The following is a 21,494-nucleotide window of genomic DNA, read 5'->3' as shown; positions in this document are numbered from 1 at the left end:
CTTTTTTTCCCACAAAAAATATATGTTTGAAAAATTGTTGCACAAATCCCGTGCAACATAAAAAGTTGCAATAACCGCCATTTTATTCCCTAGTGCAGTGATGGTGAACCTTGGCACCCCAGATGTTTTGGAACTACATTTCCCATGAAGCTCAACTACACTGCAGAGTGCATGAGCATCATGGGAAATGTAGTTCCAAAACATCTGGGGTGCCAAGGTTCGCCATCACTGGCCTAGGGTGTCTGCTATTAAAGCATGCTTTTTGCCTATAGTTTTACTTTTAGTGTACATTAGTTAAAGTGAAAAATGAGCAGAGGGGAAAGTTTTTCAAAAAAAATAAAATAAAATAAAAACATAAAAGCAAATTCCCATAAACTCTCCTAAACTCATGTAGACTACGAGGCACTAGGAGCATTTTTTTTGGCCACTTTTTCTGCCATTTTTTTTCTGCTCCTGGTGTGCATGGACCCAAAACGACCAGGGCACTTGCACAGGAGTCACTTCATCACGGCAGAGCCTTCTGTTCTGCCAGAGGTTTGAGTATAATTTCGCTTTAAAGTGTATCTGTAGCACTTGAAGCGGCTTGATAACTGCGAGTGATGCTCGGGAACAGCCCTTATTGTTATAGTGTTGCCCGTGGCCAGTCCAGGGGCCATCTCTCATGAACAGCATATCATGTTTGTCCAGTCTGTGACAAACCATTGGACATCTTAGAACCTTCTGGCCACTTCTTAATGCTAATTAATATAACTGGCTGCAAACCAGAATTTCTGCTAGCAGTAATTAGCACAGCACAAAATACTAATTACATCTGTGTGAATGAGAGGAAGATACACCTTTGATGGCTAATTGAAGAGGGGTGAGTGGCATGGGTGGCCCTTCAGGGTAGAGTCAATGTAGTGAGCTGGTCAAGACCTGAAGAATAATGGCTCAATTACAATGAATAGGGAAGTGAAACCCCTAGGGCCAAACGAGAGCTGGAGCTGTCAATCACAGTACAGCTTCAAGAGACACAGTTAAAGAGTAAAGCTGGCCATACAAGGATCAAAATTTGTCCAGTTCAGCAGCGACTGGCCGAATATCAATCCCTGTTTGGACAGGCTGATTATACCAAAGCTGATCCATTGATCGACTTGGGTACAACCAGCACGTCTGATTTTTTTTTTTTTAACAGTCGATTACTGCTGGCGGCTATAGCCGGTAGCAGTAATCATTGTGTTCTACCAGTTGGTAAGGTTCACCTGTCCCCCCCCCGCCAGCAAAACACAACAAAGCTGTGTTGATGTGGGAAGCAAGTGATTTTTTCTTTCCTTTCACCCATGGTGGAAAGAAGGAAAATTGAATCATTTATAGGCTGCTTTAGACTTGGCCAGGAGGCTGATCAGACAAAAATCTCAATTGGATTTAGGTCTGCACTTTGACTGGGACATTCTAACACATGAATATGCTTAGATCTAAACCATTCCATTGTAGCTCTGGCTGTATGTTTTGGGTCGTTGTCCTGCTGGAAGGTGAACCTCTGCCCCAGTCTCAAGGCTTTTACAGACTCTAACAGGTTTTCTTCTAAGATTGTCCTGTATTTGGCTCCATCCATCTTCCCATCAACCCTGACCAGCTTCCCTGTCCTTGCTGAAGAAAAGCATCCCCACAACATGATGCTGCCACCACCATGTTTCACGGTGTGTTCAGGGGGATATGCAGTATTAGTTTTCAACCACACATAGCGTTTTTCTTTTATGTCAAAAAGTTAAATGTTGGTCTCCTCTGATCAGAGCACCTTCTTCCACATGTTTGGTTATGTCCCCCACATGGCTTCTTGCAAATGGTTTTCATTCAACAATGGCTTTCTTCTTGCCACTCTTCCATTAAGGTCAGATTTGTGGAGTGCACCACTATCAGTTGTCCTGTGGACAGATTCTCCCACCTGAGCTGTGGATCTCTGCAGCTCCTCCAGAGTTACCATGGGCCTCTTGGCTGCTTCTCCGATGAATGCTCTCCTTGCCCAGCCTGCCAATTTAGGTGGACGGCCATGTCTTGGTAGGTTTGCAGTTGTGCCATACTCTTTCCATTTTCGGATGATGGATTGAACAGTGCTCCATGAGATGTTCAAAGCTTGGGATATTTTTTTTTATAACCTAACTAAGTTTTAAACTTCTCCAACTTTATCCCTGACCTGTCTGGTGTGTACCTTGGCCTTCATGATGCTGCTTGTTCACTAAGGTTCTCTAACAAACTTCACAGATCAGTATTTATACTGAGATTAAATTACGCACAGGTGGACTCCGATTAATAATTAGGTGACTTCTGAAGACAACTGGTTTCACTATAGTTTAGTTAGGGGTATAGTTTAGTTAGGGGTATAGTTTAGTTAGGGGTATAGTTTAGTTAGGGGTATAGTTTAGTTAGGGGTATAGTTTAGTTAGGGGTATAGTTTAGTTAGGGGTATAGTTTAGTTAGGGGTAAAGGGGGCTGAATACAAATCCATGCCACACTTTTCACATATTTATTAGTAAAAATGTTGAAAACAGTTTATCATATTCCTTCCACTTCCCAATTATGTGCCACTTTGTGTTCGTCTATCACAGGGATAGGCACCTAGCGGACCTCCAACTGTTGCAGAACTACAAGTCACATGCGCAATGCGTTCCAAACACTTGCGCCATGCGTTCCAAAGGATTTGCGACAATGCAGACCAGTGAAACCGTCAGATAACGTCACGAAAGTGAGAGGAGGTAATCACCTCCCCGAGCCACAGTTACCCGCTCTCTCGCCACCGCTCTCTGCTCTGTCTAAAGTTAACGTCACGATTACCTCCCCACACTTCTGTGACATTATCTGACGGTTTCACTGAAATGCATTGCATCGCAAATCCTCTGAAACGCATGGTGCAAGTGTTTGGAACGCATCGCGCATGCGCAGTGCAAAATTTCTGGCCCCAACATCATTTCCAGAGCTTTCTACGATGGGGAGCAAAATATTACACTACACCACAAGCAAGACACCCAGAGGCATGATGGGACTTGTAGTTTTGCAACAGCTGGAGGTCTGCTAATTGCATATCTCTGCTCCATCACATAAAATGCCAATAAAACACAGTTATGCTTTTGGTTGTAACATGACCTAGAGGCGATTCAGTTCGCATTGTGCGCTATACAAATATTTCATTCATTCATGACAAAAATGTGGAAAATGTCAAGGGGTATGAATACTTTTTCAAGGCACTGTAATTCCAATTCATCCGATTGCTGCTCATAACATTCTGGAGTTATATGCAAATTGCCATAATAAAAACGGAGGCAGCAGACTTTGTGAAAATTAATATTTGTGTCATTCTCAAAACCTTTGGCCACGGCTGTACGCTTCAACTACAAACTGGCAACAATCGGCTGCCCGCCAACATTACCTTTTCATTGCTGGCACATCTGCTACCTTCAGGCAAGAAAACCATATTTCAATAAATGGTTGGGGAAATCACGCAGACAATCACAGCCAAGGTTGGGAAATCCCAGCTGTTTACATCGTATAGAAAGATCACGCTGTAAGACAAGCTAGATTAATTACCCTTTAAAATCAGATTTTTACGCCTCTGCCACTCCAATAGATCTAATAAATATACAATTAAATGTAAATTTAGCTGGGATGACTGAAGAACACTTCAGATGCACAGAGGACAGGGAGATCATTTTTTTCCCTACTTAGAGGAGCGACGCGTTTGCAAACTAAGCAAAACATGAGGACAAATATTATTATGTCATTTACATTGATGTGCAGCGTGACAACCATCTACTGCCTGGGTCATCACATGATGATTACTACTGGGGCTGTCTAATATCTTCAGGCTCCTGCACACCCAGTGCTTATTTATGAAGTGTCAGCATTGTCAATGGTACCTACCGAGTCCTTGGAGGACCTTACAGGACCTTAAAGTGCACCTAACCCAAGAACACAAATGTGATATATTGCAGCTTACCAGTACTTAGACATGGAGGCTGAATTTGTTTTCTTTCACAGACATTTCCCTTTACTTCCACCTGGTGATCCTGCCAGCAACTCCCTTCCTGTCCTAGGATGACAACCCTCACTTCCTGCACTGTCTCTGTGAAGAAGCAACTCTGTCACTCTTGGCTGCTCTCCTGACATGGACTACAAATGTCCTTCCACCTTCCCTATTGCGTGTAGTTCACAATAGTGCCCCATCGGCGGCGCCAGAGGGAGGTTTAGCGCCCCATCGGCAGCGCCAGTGGGAGGGATAGCGCCCCATCGGCGGCGCCAGTGGGAGGGATAGCGGCCCCATCGGCGGCGCCAGTGGGAGGGATAGCGGCCCCATCGGCGGCGCCAGTGGGAGGGATAGCGGCCCCATCGGCGGCGCCAGTGGGATGGATAGCGGCCCCATCGGCGGCGCCAGTGGGAGGGATAGCGGCCCCATCGGCGGCGCCAGTGGGAGGGATAGCGGCCCCATCGGCGGCGCCAGTGGGAGGGATAGCGGCCCCATCGGCGGCGCCAGTGGGAGGGATAGCGGCCCCATCGGCGGCGCCAGTGGGAGGGATAGCGGCCCCATCGGCGGCGCCAGTGGGAGGGATAGCGGCCCCATCGGCGGCGCCAGTGGGAGGGATAGCGGCCCCATCGGCGGCGCCAGTGGGAGGGATAGCGGCCCCATCGGCGGCGCCAGTGGGAGGGATAGCGGCCCCATCGGCGGCGCCAGTGGGAGGGATAGCGGCCCCATCGGCGGCGCCAGTGGGAGGGATAGCGGCCCCATCGGCGGCACCAGTGGGAGGAATAGCGGCCCCATCGGCGGCGCCAGTGGGAGGAATAGCGGCCCCATCGGCGGCGCCAGTGGGAGGAATAGCGGCCCCATCGGCGGCGCCAGTGGGAGGAATAGCGGCCCCATCGGCGGCGCCAGTGGGAGGAATAACGGCCCCATCGGCGGAGCCAGTGGGAGGAATAGCGCCCCCATCGGCGGCGCCAGTGGGAGGAATAGTGCCTAATTGCTGGTATCAGTGCTCTATCATTGGTATCAGTGGGAGGTAAAGTGCCCCATCTTTGGTGTCACTAGAAGAAATAGTGCCCCAAGCAAAGGGCCACATTCAGCCTGCAGTTTGGAGACCCCTGCTAGAGAGGAACTCTACCTGCCTATACACATCTCCAGCCACATAAACAAGTCGCTGTGACGTGCATGTAAGAAATGGTAAAATTGTGATGCAAATAGTGGGGCAGTGCAGCCAAATAGTGAAAATGTTTTGGTTTTATTACACAAGGGGAAGACGTTTTGAAAGACCGCATGATTGGCGAAGGAAGGTAAACCAGGCGGGGCACGTTTTCTTGCAGTACATCACAATATATTGTGTGACCACAAAGATGAAGAAAACTATGAAGTCCTATTGCAGACTGGGTAAGAACATGAAGATAATGACCTTTCACAACTCTGCGGCTACTTTCCCCAGCAAGGTCAACGGTTATTGAGTTCAGAAACATTCTGTACTTATTTATATACTACTGTATACTATATTTTACTACTTTGTATACTGCCCCCTTGGATTTGTTCTGTAAGTTAGCTGAGGATAGACTATGAATTCTCATTTTGTTTTTACCCAGCACAAGCAATCAGGAAAGAACATGACACCTAAAAGTATGCAGAATTAAATAAACAAAAAAACAAAGCAAACAAAAAAACGTACATACACAGCTTAGAGGTGGACTTTCGTTCATAAACGGCACAACAGAAGACATATTATGGGTGTCCAGTGCACCTATGAATGGCTGCAACTTAGCTGCCACTGGATATCTCAGATCACAGTCACAATGTATAGAGCCAATCAGAGTGCCTCTGTACCTTGCATTTGTTGCAAACATTTGGCTCATTCACAATGATGGAAAGGGAGGAAGAAGACTGCTGAATGTAATGTATATGTAAACACAGCAGGAAACAAGACTGCAGCAGATCCCAAGATTTTAGTCAAAACGTGGAAACAAATCCAGACAATCACATTGTCTGATTTTTGAAAGAATTTATTTGCAAATTATGGTGGAAAATAAGTATTTGGTCAATATCAAAAGTTCATCTCAATCTTTGTTATATATCCTTTGTCGGCAATGACAGAGGTCAAACATTTTCTGTAATGCCGCGTACACACGATCGGAATTCCGGCCGGAAAGACAGATGAGAGCTTTTCATCGGAAAATGCGACCGTGTGTATGCTCCATCGGAATTTAGCTGTGCGAATTTCTGCCAGCCAAAAATTGATAGCATGTTCTCAATTTTCCAGATGGAAAAACGTTCTATTGGTAATTCCGATCGTGTGTATGCAATTCCGACACGCCAAAAATCACGCATGCTCAGATTCAACTACGAGACGGAAGCTATTGGCTACTGGCTATTGAACTTCCTTTTTCTAGTCACGTCGTACGTGTTGTAGGTCACCGCGTCATAAATGATCGGAATTTGACGTGACCGTGTGTAGGCAAGACAGCTTGAGCCGAATTCCGTCAGGAAAACCATCAGAGCGTTTTCCGATGAGAATTCCGATCGTGTGTATGCGGCATTAGTCTTCACAAGGTTGTCATACACTGTTGCTGGTCCGTTGGCCTCCATGTCCTCCATGCAGATCTCCTCTACAAGTGATGTTTTGGGGCTGTCGCTGGGCAACACGGACTTTCAACTCCATCCAAAGGTTTTCTATGGGGTTGAGATCTGGAGACTGGCTAGGCCACTCCAGCACCTTGAAATGCTTCTTAGGAAGTCACTCCTTCGTTGCCCGGGCGGTGTGTTTGGGATCATGGTCATGCTGAAAGACCCAGCCACGTTTCATTTTCAATGCCCTTGCTGATGGGAGGAGGTTTGCACTCAAAATCTCACGATACATGGTCCCATTCATTCTTTTATGTACATGGATTCATGGATTAGTCGTCCTGTTCCCTTTGCAGAGAAACAGCCCCAAAGCATGATTTTGCCACCCCCATGCTTCACAGTAGGTATGGTGTTCTTTGGTTGCAACTCTGCATTCTCTCTCCTGCAAAGACGAGTTGTGTTTCTACCAAACTGTAATACTTTGGTTTCATCTGACCATATGTCATTCCGTCAATTCTCTTCTGAATCATCCAAATGCTCTCTAGCAAACCTCAGACAGCCCGGACATGTACTGGCTTAAGCAGGGGGACACGTCTGGCACTGCAGGATCTGAGTCCCTGGCGGTGTAGTGCGTTACTGATAGTAGCCTTTGTTACGTTGGTCCCAGCTCTCAGAAGGTCATTCACTAGGCCCCCCTGTGTGGTTCTGGGATTTTTGCTCACCGTTCTTGTGATCATTATGACCCCACAGGGCGAGATCTTGCGTGGAGCCCCAGATCGAGGAGATTATCAGTGGTCTTGTATGTCTTCCATTTTCTAATTATTGCTTTCTTCACACCAAGCTGCTTGGGTATTGCAGATTCAGTCTTCCCAGCCTGGCGCAGGTCTACAATTTTGTTTCTGGTGTCCTTCGACAGCTCTTTGGTCTTCACCATAGTGGAGTTTGGAGTGTGACTGTTTGAGGTTGTGGACAGGTGTCTTTTATACTGATAACAAGTTCAAACAGGTGCCATTAATACAGGTAATGAGTGGAGGACAGAGGAGCCTCTTAAAGAAGAAGATACAGAAATCTTGCTTGTTTGTAGGTGACCAAATACTTATTTTCCACCATAATTTGCAACTAAATTCTTTAAAAAAAAAAAAAAAAATCAGATGTGATTGTCTGGATTTGTTTCCACATTTTGTCTCTCATAGTTGAGGAATACCTATGATGACAATTACAGGCCTCTCTCTGGGAGAACTTGCACAATTGGTGGCTGACTAAATACTTTTTTGTCCCACTGTACATGCAACTATGTTTACATCACACCTGTGGTCCCTGGAAGTTGGAAATCATCAAAGTAGACACAGCTACTCCAGTGATCTCCACTTGCTTCTGGGTCCAATGCTCACCCCCTAGCCTGCTGCACTCTGAACACAGGAGGTTGGCTGGTTGGAACGGGCACCATTCAGAAAATACTTTCACTTTCTGAATAAATGTAAAGCATTCTCTGATTGGATGAGGTGGAGAGGCACGCTCTCCATCACGTTGCATGCATTCAGAAACTGCAAAGCAGTGCAAGTACTGAGCCCTCAAACAACAAAGCTCAGACTGGGGTAGGGGAAAAATGATTACATGCCAATCTCCAAGGAATTATAAACCACTAGCTGCCAATCATACCAATAGATATATATTAGTAAATATACAAGTAAAATGAGTGCTGCGCTTGATAAACAAGTGAAAAACTGTCAGATGGGACACTTCCACTACCCAGAAGACGTCATAAGTGGCAAAACATGTAGGGCGGAGCCGACATTTGTGACGTCATCACACACCTGAAGTGGGCCGCTTGATTCCCGAGACTGATTTTTACAGATTGAAAGCATTATTTGGTTTATGCCTGTAAGGATTTGGGACATTTTAAGTAAAAACGTTTTACACTATGAAGTATCCTTGGCTTTCTTTCTATAAAAATCCTGGAGCATCAGAGGATATCTATTAGAGGCATGAATATGAGATATGTTATATGGTGCCACAGGGGATCCCTTATACATAAGCGGGTATTATATTGACTTCTCTTAACTATAGGATCAAATCATTCTGGTAAGGGTATTTATTGAGCTTGCGGTGGAGAATCACTGTGGTGGGTTATGGGAAAGCAGCACAAGGATCCAATCAGGTGTACTTTAATACAAGTAGGATAGTGATTAGAGTAGGGAGCAGAGTGACAGAGAGGAGTTCAGTGTGCTGCTTCTCCTTTCACTGTCCAGTCACAGACCGGGGAGGGAGTGGGGGGAGATCTGTTTGCTGAGGAATTTCAGGTCTTATGCACTGCCAGATAGGCCCATGGAGAAGAAGATGCAAAGTCGACTAAATTACAGTTTGAAGTTTAAGTTCAAGCTAAATTTCTTTGGATGGCATGGCAAGTATAAAGAAAACCTCTGTCAGACTTATATATTACAGTCTCTGTCTCCACTTGATAAAGAGTCACGGGGGACAGTGAGTCAGTGGAAATCTCTCCAACAGACACACAGAATGCAAAAATAATAATTTTATTTAGCATAGTTAGTCAGATTGAAAAAATACACAAGTCCACCTAGCCCAACCAAGAGAAGGGGAAATAAATCTGTATACAATCTTACATATACAATGCAATCCTACTAGTAGATTGTATGTTCTTCTGAGCAGGGCCCTCTTAATCCTCTTGTATTCTATTGTATTAGAACTGCAATGTCTCCCTTTTTATATTGTAAAGTGCTGCGTAAACTGTTGGCGCTATATAAATCCTGAATAATAATAATATACCCAAGTTGATCTTGTGGAAGGCAAAGAAGAAAAAAAAACCCAATAAAGCATCACTTATTCCAATTTGCTCCAGCAGGGGAAAAATATCCTTCCTGATCCCCCGAGAGGCAGCTGGATATTCCCTGGATCAATTTTACCTATAAGGGTCCTTTCACACGGGGCGGATCAGTTCTGATCCGCCCCGTGGATATCCGTTTGCTCAGCGGGGATCACTCCGCCGATCCCCGCTGAGCAGGGAGATGACAGGTCTGTCTCTGCACACTGTGCAGGGACGGACCTGTCACAGCGCCGCTCTCCCCTATGGGAGATCGGATGACGACGGACCGCAGTGCCCGTCGTCATCCGATCCGATCCGCAGACGGATGGAAAAATAGCTTTTTCCTCCGTCACACTTTTTCGGATCGGAGCGGGTCGGATGTCAGCGGACATGTCACCGCTGACATCCGACGCTCCATAGAGCTCTATGGAGCACCCGTTCAGGTCCGCCTGAAAAACTGACAGGCGGGCCTGAACGGGACGTTAGTGTGAAAGGGGCCTAAGTGTTAGTATCCGGTTATATCACGTGTATCTAGGAAAGAATCCAGACCTTTCTTAAAGCAATCTACTGAGCTGGCCAGAACCACCTCTGGAGGGAGTCTATTTTCACAGCTCTTACTGTGAAGAAAACTTTGAAATATCTCTTCCTCTAGACGTAAAGAGTGCCGCCTTGTCCTCGGTGATGACCTTAAAGTGAGTAACTCAACAGCAAGTTCACAATATGGACCACTTATGTAGATGTACATGTTGATCAAATCCCCGCTTTATCTCCTCTTCTCAAGAGGGAATAGATTCAGTTCCTCTAATCTTTCCTCATAGCCGAGATCCTCCATGCCTCTTATCGGTTTGGTTGCCCTTCTCTGCACTTTCTCCAGTCCCCGATATCCTTTTTGAGAACTGGTGCCCAAAACTGAACTGCATATTCCAGATGAGGTCTTACATAGATTTGTACAGAGGCAAAATGATATCTCTCTCTTTCTGGAGTCTTTACCTCTCTTAACCACTTCAGCCTCAAAAGAATTTACCCCCTTCCTGACCAAGCCCTTTTTGCGATACGGCACTGTGTGACTTTAACTGACAATTGCCCAGCCGTGCGACATTGTACCCTAACAAAACTGTCCTTTTTTTTCCCCCCCACAAATAGAGCTTTCTTTTGGTGGTATTTGATCACCTCTGCGGTTATTTTTTGCTCTATAAACAAAGAGAACTAACATTTTGGAGAAAAAAAAGCAATTTTTTAAATTTTTGCTGCCATAAATATCCCCAAAAAATATATATATAAAAAAAACTAAATGTCTTCCTCAGTTTAGGATAATATGTATTCTTCTACATATTTTTGGTAAAAAATAAAAATAAATAATCACAATAAAAAAAAAAAATCAATAAGCAATATTGATTGGTTTGCGCAAAAGTTATCGAGTCTACAAATAGGGGATAGATTTATGGCATTTTAATTTTTCCTTTTATTATTAGTAATGGCGGCGATCTGTGATCTGATTTTTATCATGACTGCGACATTGCGGCGGACAGATTGGACACTTTTGACACTTTAACCCCTTCCCTGCCAGTGATATTTACACAGTAATCAGTGCATTTTTATAGCACCAATCGCATTTATACAATGGTCGGTGCTATAAAAATGCACTGATTACTGTGTAAAGATCATTGGCAGGGAAGGGGTTAAACACTAGGGGGCGATCTACGGGTTAAGTATGTTCACTGGGCGTGTTCTAACTGTAGGGGGGATGGGCTCACTAGAACATGACAGAGATCACTGCTCATGATTACTGGGAGCAGTAGATCCCTGCGATGTTGCTAGGCAGAACAGGGAAATGCCTTGTTTACATAGGCAACACCAAGAACACGCTCCGGCGGCACACATGCCAGCTGCCGATGGCACAGGGATGTACGGGTACGTTGTTTTAAAGTGGAAGTAAACCCATGGATTTAAACAGTAAAAAAAAAAAAAGCATGCCAGGAATGTTTGGCTGTGCTCTCAGCCAAACTATCAAACCATCCAATGGCTGGTGTCATAACGAATCACATGTGCAGCACCATAGCAGTTGAAGATTAAACAGAGGCAAAGATGGCAGCTTCCTTGGCTGAAAACGATAGGGGAGTCTACTTCCACTTTAAGCACACGTGCCACTTTGCTGACGTATATCGGCGTGAGCCGGAGGGCAAGTGGTTGATACAAGAAAGGACTTTGCTCACTTAGGAAAAAGCAGATTGCCATTGCATGCTGTCATTGAGCTTATGATCTAGCAAAACCCCCAGATCCTTCTCCCCCATGGATTCTCCTGGCTGTTCGCCTCCTAGTATGTATGATGTATGCATAGTCTTAGCTCCCAAGTGCACAACTTCACATTTATCAACGATAAACCTCGTTTTCCACACCGTTGCACCAGAGTGTGGAAAGCTCAAATTCTCTGTCAAGCTTTAGATGATCTCGGGGCGTCTTATCCCAATAACATCTGTGTCACAGAGACAGGAAGTGAGAGGAAAAATCCTAAATGGAGTCGCAAACAGAGATAAAAACCTGTAGGAAATTCAAACCCGTTCCTTACGTTACCCAAAACAAAATAAAGTTTTAGCTGGAATGAGGTTTAAAATGTATGTATTCATCATTGTAGTCTAGCTGATACCTCATCTGAAAGAGAATGCTCATTACACAGAGAAACCTTGTTCAAGTCTTTTCTTTTTCGGAATGGCTTGTTTTCTTATTCCTTTTATCTGTAAATCTGAAGACCTCATCCTCTGCGCTCTGAGCTCCCTTACACTGAATATCCTCCAAGTTCTAGGCGAGTTGCAGAAACCTATCCTATCTGCATACACACAAAACCCTCCGGGGTCCTCAATCCTGCCAGTCTTGCCAAAGCCTTTGTTATGCGATCTGAAAGCAACGTGGCCAGTGGCAGGATGGACTGCTGCTTCAGCGGATTCCAATAGATTTCGGGTCAGGGATTCATTGTGAGTGCAATGTATTAAGAGCAATAGTGAAGTGACAATTTTTAAATAAGTGCAGAGCAACCCACCCCAACCCGCCAAACTCCGCTTTCTTCTCCATCTTAAACAAACGAAGCATTGATGAGAATGTGTGAAAAACGGTCCCAGCCCATACAGACTGGGTTCCCACCATTGTTTCATGTGACAACAGGATATAATTGCTTACTTACTTGGCAGCGAACTTAACCATCTGCTTGCTCGCCTGGTCTCCCACAGCCACCAGAGCCTGGACGTTGAACTGCTGCTGACGCAGGACCAGAAAACACTGCTTTCCTGTGGAGAGGAAACGGTACAGGTGCATTGTGCACTTGTTGATCGCTCTAACACAACAAACCAGCAGCAGGGAAAAATGCAAACAAATACAAAATAGATTATTGTTGCTGTTCTGGAAAAGGATTGTCGCTTGGCTTGCTTTAAGGCTTATATATACATATCCGTTATCGGTTTGGGATTTACATATTTTTAAGCCTTTTTGTTTTTTTCCTAAAACAGATAAAAATAACAACTGCGTGCATTTGATTATTTTTTTTTTATTATTTCCTATTCAGAGCTTCCTTTTTCCATTGTCACCTGGCCATGCCAATATATTCCTGTTCACGTGCAATAGTGCATGTGAACTGACACCATAGGATTTTCACCTTGCCTTGCTCTGGGGGATTGTGCCGTGCAAAGCTGCCTAGAAGGTTTATACATAGAACTCTTTAGTCGGCCTATATTTTTTAGACCACCTTGCAAGGGGGTGACAGACTTGAGGGCCAGCTTTACTTTCCTGACCAGCCGCCGCAGTTATATTGCGGCAGGTTGGCTCCCCTGCGCAACCCGCCATAGCTGTATGTCGGCTCTTTAAGATGACCGCAGCATGTCCCCGGTGGGCTCGATGACTGGCGGGCACCCGCAATCACTCATGACAGAGTGAGAACCGGGATCTGTGTGTGTAAACACACAAATCCCGGTTCTCTCAGGGGAGAGGAGACAGATCGTGTGCTCCTATTAAGTAGAAACACTGATCGGCCTCCTCCCCTAGTCAGTCCCACCCCCCACAGTTAGAACACTCCCAGGGAACACAGTTAAGCCCTTGATCGCCCCCTAGTGTTAACCCCTTCCCTGCCAATGACATTTATACAATAATCACTGGCTATTTTTTAGCTCTGATCGCTGTATAAGTGTCAATAGTCCCAAAAACGTGTCAAAAGTGTACGATCTGTCTGCCGCAATGTCGCAGTCAAAAAAAAAAAATCGCTGATCACCGCCATTACTAGTAAAAAATAATAATAATAATAATAATAATAACAATGACATAAATCTATCCCCTATTTTGTAGATGCTATAACTTTTGGGCAGACCAATCAATATTCGCTTATTGTGATTTTTTTTTAACCAAAAATATGAAGAAGAATATATATCGGCCTAAACTGATGCAATTTTTTAAATTTGGGTTATTTATTGTAGCAAAAAGAAAATTGACGCTTTATTTTGGTTATAGCGCAAAAAATAAAAACCACAGAGATGATCAAATACCACCAAAACAAAGCTCTATTTGTGGGGGAAAAAAAGGACATTGCACGACCGCGCAACTGTCAGATAAAGAGACGCAGTGCCGTATCACAAAAAATGGCCAGGTCAAAGAAGGGGGTAAATTTTTGCAGAGCTGACGTGATTAAAAGTGCATCAACATACAATTTAACACCCACAGCATATGTGCTTTAACCCTTTGTTAGAACAAACAGTGTTCACATCTAGTTTAAAAATGATAAAGAAATCTACCAGCACAGGACAGGGCAAGTTATGGTAAACACAACTACTCCACTTCCTTAACCACTTCAGCCCGGACCATTTTGCTGGTCAAAGACCAGACCACTTTTTGCGATTCGGCACGGCGTCGCTTTAACTGACAATTGCGCGGACATGCGATGTGGCTCCCAAACAAAATTTACGTCCTTTTTTCCCACAAATAGAGCCTTTTTTTGGTGGTATTTGATCATCCCTGCGTTTTTAATTTTTTGCGCTATAAACAAAAATAGAGCGACAATTTTGAAAAAAAGGCATTATTTTTTATTTTTTGTTATAATAAATATCCCCTAAAAATATATAAAAAACTGTTTTTCCCTCAGTTTAGGCCGATATGTATTCTTCTACATATTTTTGGTAAAAAAAAAAAAAAAAAATGGCAATAAGCGATTATTAATTGGTTTGCGCAAAAGTTATAGCGTTTACAAAATAGGGGATAGTTTTATGGCATTTTTATAAAAAATTTTTTTTTACTAGTAATGGTGGCGATCAGCGATTTTTATTGTGACTGCGACATTATGGCGGACACATCGGACATTTTTGACACATTTTTGGGACCATTGTCATTTATACAGCAATCACTGCTATATAAATGCAGTGATTTCTGTGCAAATGACACTGGCAGTGAAGGGGTTAACCAGTGGGTGGCAGTGTAGGGGTTAAGTGTTCTTAGGGGTGTGTTACTAACTGTTGGGGGCTGGGCTTTAATTAAGCGAACACTGATCTCTGCTCCAATCACATGGAGCAGAGATCAGCGTCACTAGTTGCTAGGCAGAACGGGGAGATGCTGTTTACAACGGCATTTCCTCGTTCAGCCGCCCCATGGGACGATTGCGGGTATGCCCGTGGCGATCGAGTCCGCGGGACCCGCGACCGGACTCACGGGGTCCCGACGCTCGCGATGGCAGGGCGGCAAATTTAAAGGGACGTACATGTACGCCCATTTGCCTGCCCGTGCCATGCTGCCAACGTACATCGGCGTGCGCTGGTCGGGAACCGGTTAAGCCCCATACACATAAGCCGAATGCCAGCCCACATTTAATAAAAAACGTCCGTAATTCGGTCTGTGTGTAAGCCAGGTGGTTTGACAGAAGCTGACCAGACCAGCCAATGGCAGAGAGAGCTGATCGGAGTGTTCTGGCAGTGGCTGAAGGAGAAAAAGGTGAATGTCCTTGCATGGCCTAGTCAGAGCCCAGACTTAAACCCCATTGAAAATCTGTGGAATGACTTGATGACTGCAGTCCACAAATGGTCACCATCAAATTTAACTGAACGTGAGCAGTTCTGCAAAGAGTGGGCAAATATTGCAAAGTCTAGATTAAAAGTGCAAAGTTAGTAGAGCCGAATCCCAATGGACTAAAGGCTGTAACTAAAGCAAAAGGTGGTTCAACAAAATACTAACATAAGGGGGGCGAGATACTTTTTCCAATTAGACAATTCAGTTTTTTTTTTTTTTTCTGAAATTTTGGTCAGATATCTTTCACTTGGATGTTATAAGTTACACTAGTAATTACAGCTAGATAAAACAAAAACTGCGTCTGTCTTAATTTCAGGCTGCAAAGCAACAAAATATGATTATTTTAAAAGAGGAGTGATTCTTCTATATCCTCTGTAAATAGTGATTCTCTTTCATCCCTCCAATGTATAGTGAATGTACAGGGAATACGGCAATCCTCCTCTCTCTGTATGCCAGTGTTTGTTTTCAGTCACTCAGCACTCCTGACAATCACTAATGGCCTATACCCTTTCCATGACAATGGATCCCGGGGCTGGTACAGTCAAGGAATGTTTATTTTGCTGCACTAAAATAACATGACATTTGGGAAATGTGTACCACGCCTGCAGAGCAGCCAAGCACACCCAGGGATGGAGACTATGGCTGCTGGGTCCAGGATTTTAGTAAGAAAACAGAAACACCACAGCACAGAGTGATAAAAATCTTTAAGCATATGGTTTATGGTTGTTTTATTTTATCAGGGAGTAACAAGCCACAAAAAATTAAAAATAAATTTAACCACCTCCTTACCACCGTATTCTAAAAACGGCTGAGAGTTGGCGATGTTTCTGGGTGCCATTTATAAACCTCAATCCAAAAAAACACACGGTCAGTCATCCAGCGCTCACCCATGAATAACTGATCTGAACTGTCAATAGACAGCTTGGATCACAGGCACAATGTACAGAGCCATTTATAACGGCTCTGTACATTGTGCGTTTGCTGTGATGACCAATCTAAGAGCCTACACCTTCATGAAGGAATCAGCTGCAGTAGATTCATGATGATGTATTTTAAAATATCGTAGGCTCTTCCCCCTCCTCTCCGCTCCTATACATCTCATCTTAATCCTGTCTCTATGTGATCTGTATACCAACTCCTTCATCTCCATTATCCAGCACATTAACCCTCAACCATCCCCTCTCTCTGGTAATGGTCTTTATATTAGCGATGTGCTGCATCTAGTGCACCATCACCAAACTCGATGGTTTAATCACTTTTTAACCAGCATGTTATTTCATTTCCATTAATTCCAAAAATGGGTCCGTTTGAGGGTGTTTGAGCTCTCAAGTGGAACTATACTCACCTTGAATCCAGTGATGTGCCCTCCCCGGAAATCCCTGCTGGCCACTGACCTCTTCAGATGGCTGGCTCCAGGGTCTCAAACTCCAGCCACCGTCATTGGCCAGGCAGAAATGATGTCACTAGCATGCATGCAGGAGCTCCAGATTGAGCTTGGCCCTTACTGCACAAGGGCGGACAAGGCAGGTAAGATGATTCAATGCAGAAGAGACAAAGCATGTCTCTTCTGCATTAAAAATCCTGCCTCTCTACCCGTTTTTATTCCCAGCATAATGCCAGCTAATCAAAACCTTTAGTAAACAAGCAATGCAACCAACTCGAGCATCTCTTGTGCACAAGGAACAGTTCTGTTCATAGTGGACTTTAAAACCGTTCTGCTGCCCAGTGCTGATCTTTATGAATGCTGTAGGATAAACTGATAGTAGTACCAAATCACAGGACTACAAAACCCGGGAGATCAGAAGTTTGCACCATCTTCTGTGAACAAGGGGTGTAGACTGTACAACACAAGAGCAAGTCTTTTCTGCTTAGCTTAGCATAACCCAAAGCCTGAGAATGCATTCAGATCTAAGCAACCAAATGTAACCGAAACCCTAAAGATCGGCTTCAGGTGGACTAGGCTTTTTTAAAAGATTTTGCCAATGGATGAAAATTCCCAGCAAAAGTGCAGAGAGCATTATTATTTTTTTGTACTTTGTTTCCGTGGACAGGATTCCATTATGGAAAACAAGTGTATAGATGCTGCAACCTTCCCACATAAAAGCTCCGCCCAGTCCTCAGACCTTGAGGCTGGTGATACCTCCAACGTACCAGAATAAGGAAAGAGATGGTTGGCATTTAGGATGACATCCCAAATAGTATTACTTTGGTAAATACATGTACAGAGCTGTAAAACAGCCTATGGGTTTCGGATGTTAGTCCTTAGTCAGTCATGGCTTAGTCATTGCCATAACAACCAACGTCCGAAACGCGTAGGCTATTTTACATGCATTTAATATAGGAATACTACTTGGGATGTCATCCTGAGTGCCGACCTTCTCTTTCCTTATTCAGGATTCCACTATGCATTAAAGTGGGAGTAGACTCGCTGACATTTTTTTTTTCCAGACCTGTAAGACAAAAGGCATGATGAGCTAGTACGCACCGCATACTAGCTCATTATGAAATACTTACCTTAGAACTAGGCCCCGACATCTCACCCGATCCACGCAGAGGGAGGCCACATGTTCCCTTGGTGTGTCTTACAGGTATCGCTGCTCCGGCGCTGTGAGTGGCCGGAGCCACGATGACGTCACTCCCGTGTGTGCGCGCGGGAGATTTCTTTCTGGCAGGGTCTGGCATCTGCTGGACTTTCAGCCAAGAATCCCCTGTGCCCCAGGTGGCGGCTCATTGCGAGGGGGAATATCTCCTAAACATTACAGGTTTAGGAGATATTTTTTTTTTACCTACAGGTAAGCCTTATTATAGGCTTACCTGTAGGTAAAAGTTCATAAAAAGACTATACAACCACTTTAAGAAAATTGGCACTTACCCTTTGCTCGGCTGGTGTGGACCCTGGCACGAACCCATACAACTTCATCTGCTTTTTGGATGGTCAGGTCTTTTACTCTCACCAGAGCCCTCTCTGAAAAAGAAGATTCACTATGTTATACTAGCGGGGCGACAGAGGAGAACACACTGTGAAAACGAATCTAAATGCGGAGTACCTCAGTATAATATCATGCTGCAAAGTGTACCTGTCAGCCCCCTGCAAAGCACAGTTTAAATCTATGATATTTGCTATTATTTTTTAGTAGGCCTCAGATATAATGACAAAGTAAAATTTGTATTGTGTACATTGAGCTGGAGCCCTGCAGCATTATGCAGTATATGCTTCCATATCCTTTTCATATGCAAATGTTATTTTAAATGCCATTTTCAATACTTGCATTGCCAGTGATCATGTCAGGAAAGTCTCTGGATCAAACGCCTTTTGTTATCAGATGACAACAATCTTTCCTTTGAAAAAGCAACCAAGACGCGCTGGGAATTTGACTTCAAGTTCTTGCTCATACAAAATAGTGAGAGAACTAGGGCTGAAACAACTAATCGATTAATCCACAACTAATCGATTATGAAATTAATCGATTACCATTTTCATAATCGATTAATCGGCCACTAACATAATGGGGTTAAAAAAAAATAAAAAAATTTGTTTATATTTACCTTTATAGTACAAAAATAGCAAATCGCTACGGTAAATATTACTTTCCCTGTCCCATAGTAAAAAGTGAACTCTTTACAGTAGCGATTATTTTCTCTTTTTGTAATCATTTTAGTTTTTTTTAACCCCATTATGTTACTAAACATCTCAGGCCTGGGTCACGCCTTTGTTTTCCTTATAAGGCTCAATTCACACCTAAGGCTGCAGAAAATCGCGCAAATTTACCACGATTTTGCGGCTTTTTTTCAGCGATTTCGCTGCATTTTTACGCGTTTTGCTGCGATTTTATGCAGGGCAAAAGGTCACCAATGTAAAAAGAAGAAAAACGCCCAAATCTGCTTGATTCGAGCGACAAAAAAGGGTCTGAAACTTGTTTGAGCTTCAGGCGTTCGGCTTCAGGCGACATGGAGTGGAGATGTGAACCATCTCCATTAAGAATAAGATTTTTTTCCCCTCTAGCGTTTTATAGCTTCAGGCTTCAAGCTACAAAACGCTCAGGTGTGAATGGGGCCTTAGGGTTTGTTATGGTTTCCTATGAGACACGTTCACATCCATGATTTTTTTCAGCTGCTGCGTATTTGGAAAACACAAGGACTTTTTTTTTTACGCAAAACGGTAATATTTCGTTTTTTGGTTTAATATACTTAAATGGAGAAGCTGTCGAAAAGCAATGTAATAATGCGTTTTTGCGGCAATTTTTTTTTTTTTTTTTTAAACTGCCCAACAACAAATTGGCCAAAAAAATATGTAAAAATACAAATCGCAGCAAAATTACCATTTTTTTTTAAGGTTATTAACTGATTAATCAAAACAATAATCGGCCAACTAATCGATTATGAAAATAATCGTTAGTTACAGCCCTAGAGAGTTCACTCACTTAAGTTAGGCTGCTCACAACAGTCAAGGCTACCCCCATGGGTTACCAGAAAACGATGGAGAACCGAGTCCAAATGAATTTATTAACTTATACAAAAAAACACAACAAGTTTTGGGCTTATGAAAAAAATCCCCTTTCATCAGAAGAGTTACTGGCTAGCAGTATAGAACGTTTTACACACAGGCTAAATGCTGAGCGGCAATAGAAAAGCAAAATTCAGCAGCAGCCGGGCCGGGTCCTGTCGAATTGTCATGACAAAGGTTTGCCAACTGGATTCCAAACAAAAAAAAAAAAAAAGTGGATACCACAGTGATCAGTCACTGTGACGCTCGCCCCTTGTGTTTCTTTCTCTGTGAATGGAGGGAAAAAATACATAGCATCTTTCTCTCTCTTTACAGAAAAAATAAAAGTAAAAATAAAAAATAAATAAAAAATAAATAATAACAATAAAAAATAAGGCAAATAACCTAGATCAAGTTTTGATCTAAGTCAGTGCCAGGGTTAGTGTTTAGGGTCAGTATATTTTGGACAAGATGTTTTCTTTAAAGGGATTGTAAAGTAAAAATTTTTATTTTTTTTAAATTACAAACATATATCATACTTACCTCCACTGTGCAGCTCGTTTTGCACAGAGTGGCCTCGAACCTGCTCATCTGGGGTCCCTTGGCGGCTGTCTCTGCTTCTTCCCGCAGGTACTTCTCACGTTCATGTGAGCTCCCTCGCATGGTGAGAAGCACCTGCGGGCGCGCTCCCGTGATACAGCCGGCGGCTATAGCCGCTCGCTGTATCACACGCCCCCCCCCCCCCGGCGCGTTGCGTCATTGGATGTGATTGACAGCAGCGCGAGTCAATGGCTGCGCTGCTTTCAACCCATCCACTCCAGCCAATCAGTGGCCAGGCTGAGTGGCAAAGAGGACGGCGGGGGCGAGCACGGGATTTTCAAGGGGTCAGGTAAGTAAAACGGGGGGACTGGGGGCGCCGGCAGTGTGAGATGTTTTTCCACCTTAATGCATAGAATGTTTCTGGGCTGTACTACTGGTACAAATAACATACACATATGTGGTATTGCTGCGATCATCTGGAGAAGGAGAATTTATTTTGGGCTGTTCTTTGGAGTTAGGTTATGGTACCAACAAGAAAAATACAGCTAGATAAATATTTTTATTTTTTTTACAATTTTGATAAAAATAAAAAAAAAATCTCGATATATCCATTACCATTTACCACCAAAAGAAAGTCCAATTTGTCCTGAAAAAAAAGGTACTGTGTAATCCACCTGGATGCACAAAATAGTTGTGATGATATGTACAGTTATGTATATAAGCGAACACATGTCAAAGTTTCAAAACTTAGTAATTAACATTTGTTTTACACTTAGGCTACTATTTACACTGGGGCAGTAAGGGTGTAAAGTGCTGCTAGGTTTAGCAGCAATTTACTGACGTTTTTAACCCCCGCTAGTGGCCGAATGGGTTAATAGCGCTGCAAAGCGCCGCTGCTGAATTGCTTTGCAGGCATTTTGGCAGGACTGCCCATTCATCTCAATGGGCCAGGGTGTTTTAGGAGTGGTGTATACAACGCTCCCAAATCGCCCCAAAGAAGCTGCTTGCAGCACTTTTTCTAACGCCCTGCAAGCGCACCGCTCCAGTGTGAAAGC

The 21,494-nt window shown here is 43.8% G+C and overlaps 1 protein-coding gene across 1 annotated transcript in view; it reads right to left on the bottom strand.

The window, feature by feature from the left end:
• Positions 1–21,494, bottom strand: part of DARS1 (aspartyl-tRNA synthetase 1) — a 177,075-nt gene that overhangs the window by 83,190 nt on the left and 72,391 nt on the right. The window contains exons 5-6 of the mRNA XM_077447770.1: positions 18,289–18,381; positions 12,562–12,664 (exon numbers count right to left, since the gene is read on the bottom strand). Coding sequence (XP_077303896.1) covers positions 12,562–12,664; positions 18,289–18,381 — 196 coding nt within the window. The remainder of the gene's footprint in view (positions 1–12,561; positions 12,665–18,288; positions 18,382–21,494) is intronic.

This window comes from Lithobates pipiens, unplaced genomic scaffold (assembly GCF_037356315.1).
Source record: "Lithobates pipiens isolate NorthernLeopardFrog02 unplaced genomic scaffold, aLitPip1_a1.2 Scaffold_22, whole genome shotgun sequence".
In the NCBI taxonomy this organism is placed as follows: Eukaryota; Metazoa; Chordata; class Amphibia; order Anura; family Ranidae; genus Lithobates; species Lithobates pipiens.
Note: the sequence above shows the minus strand (reverse complement) of the source record. Positions and strands in the feature narration are given on the sequence as shown.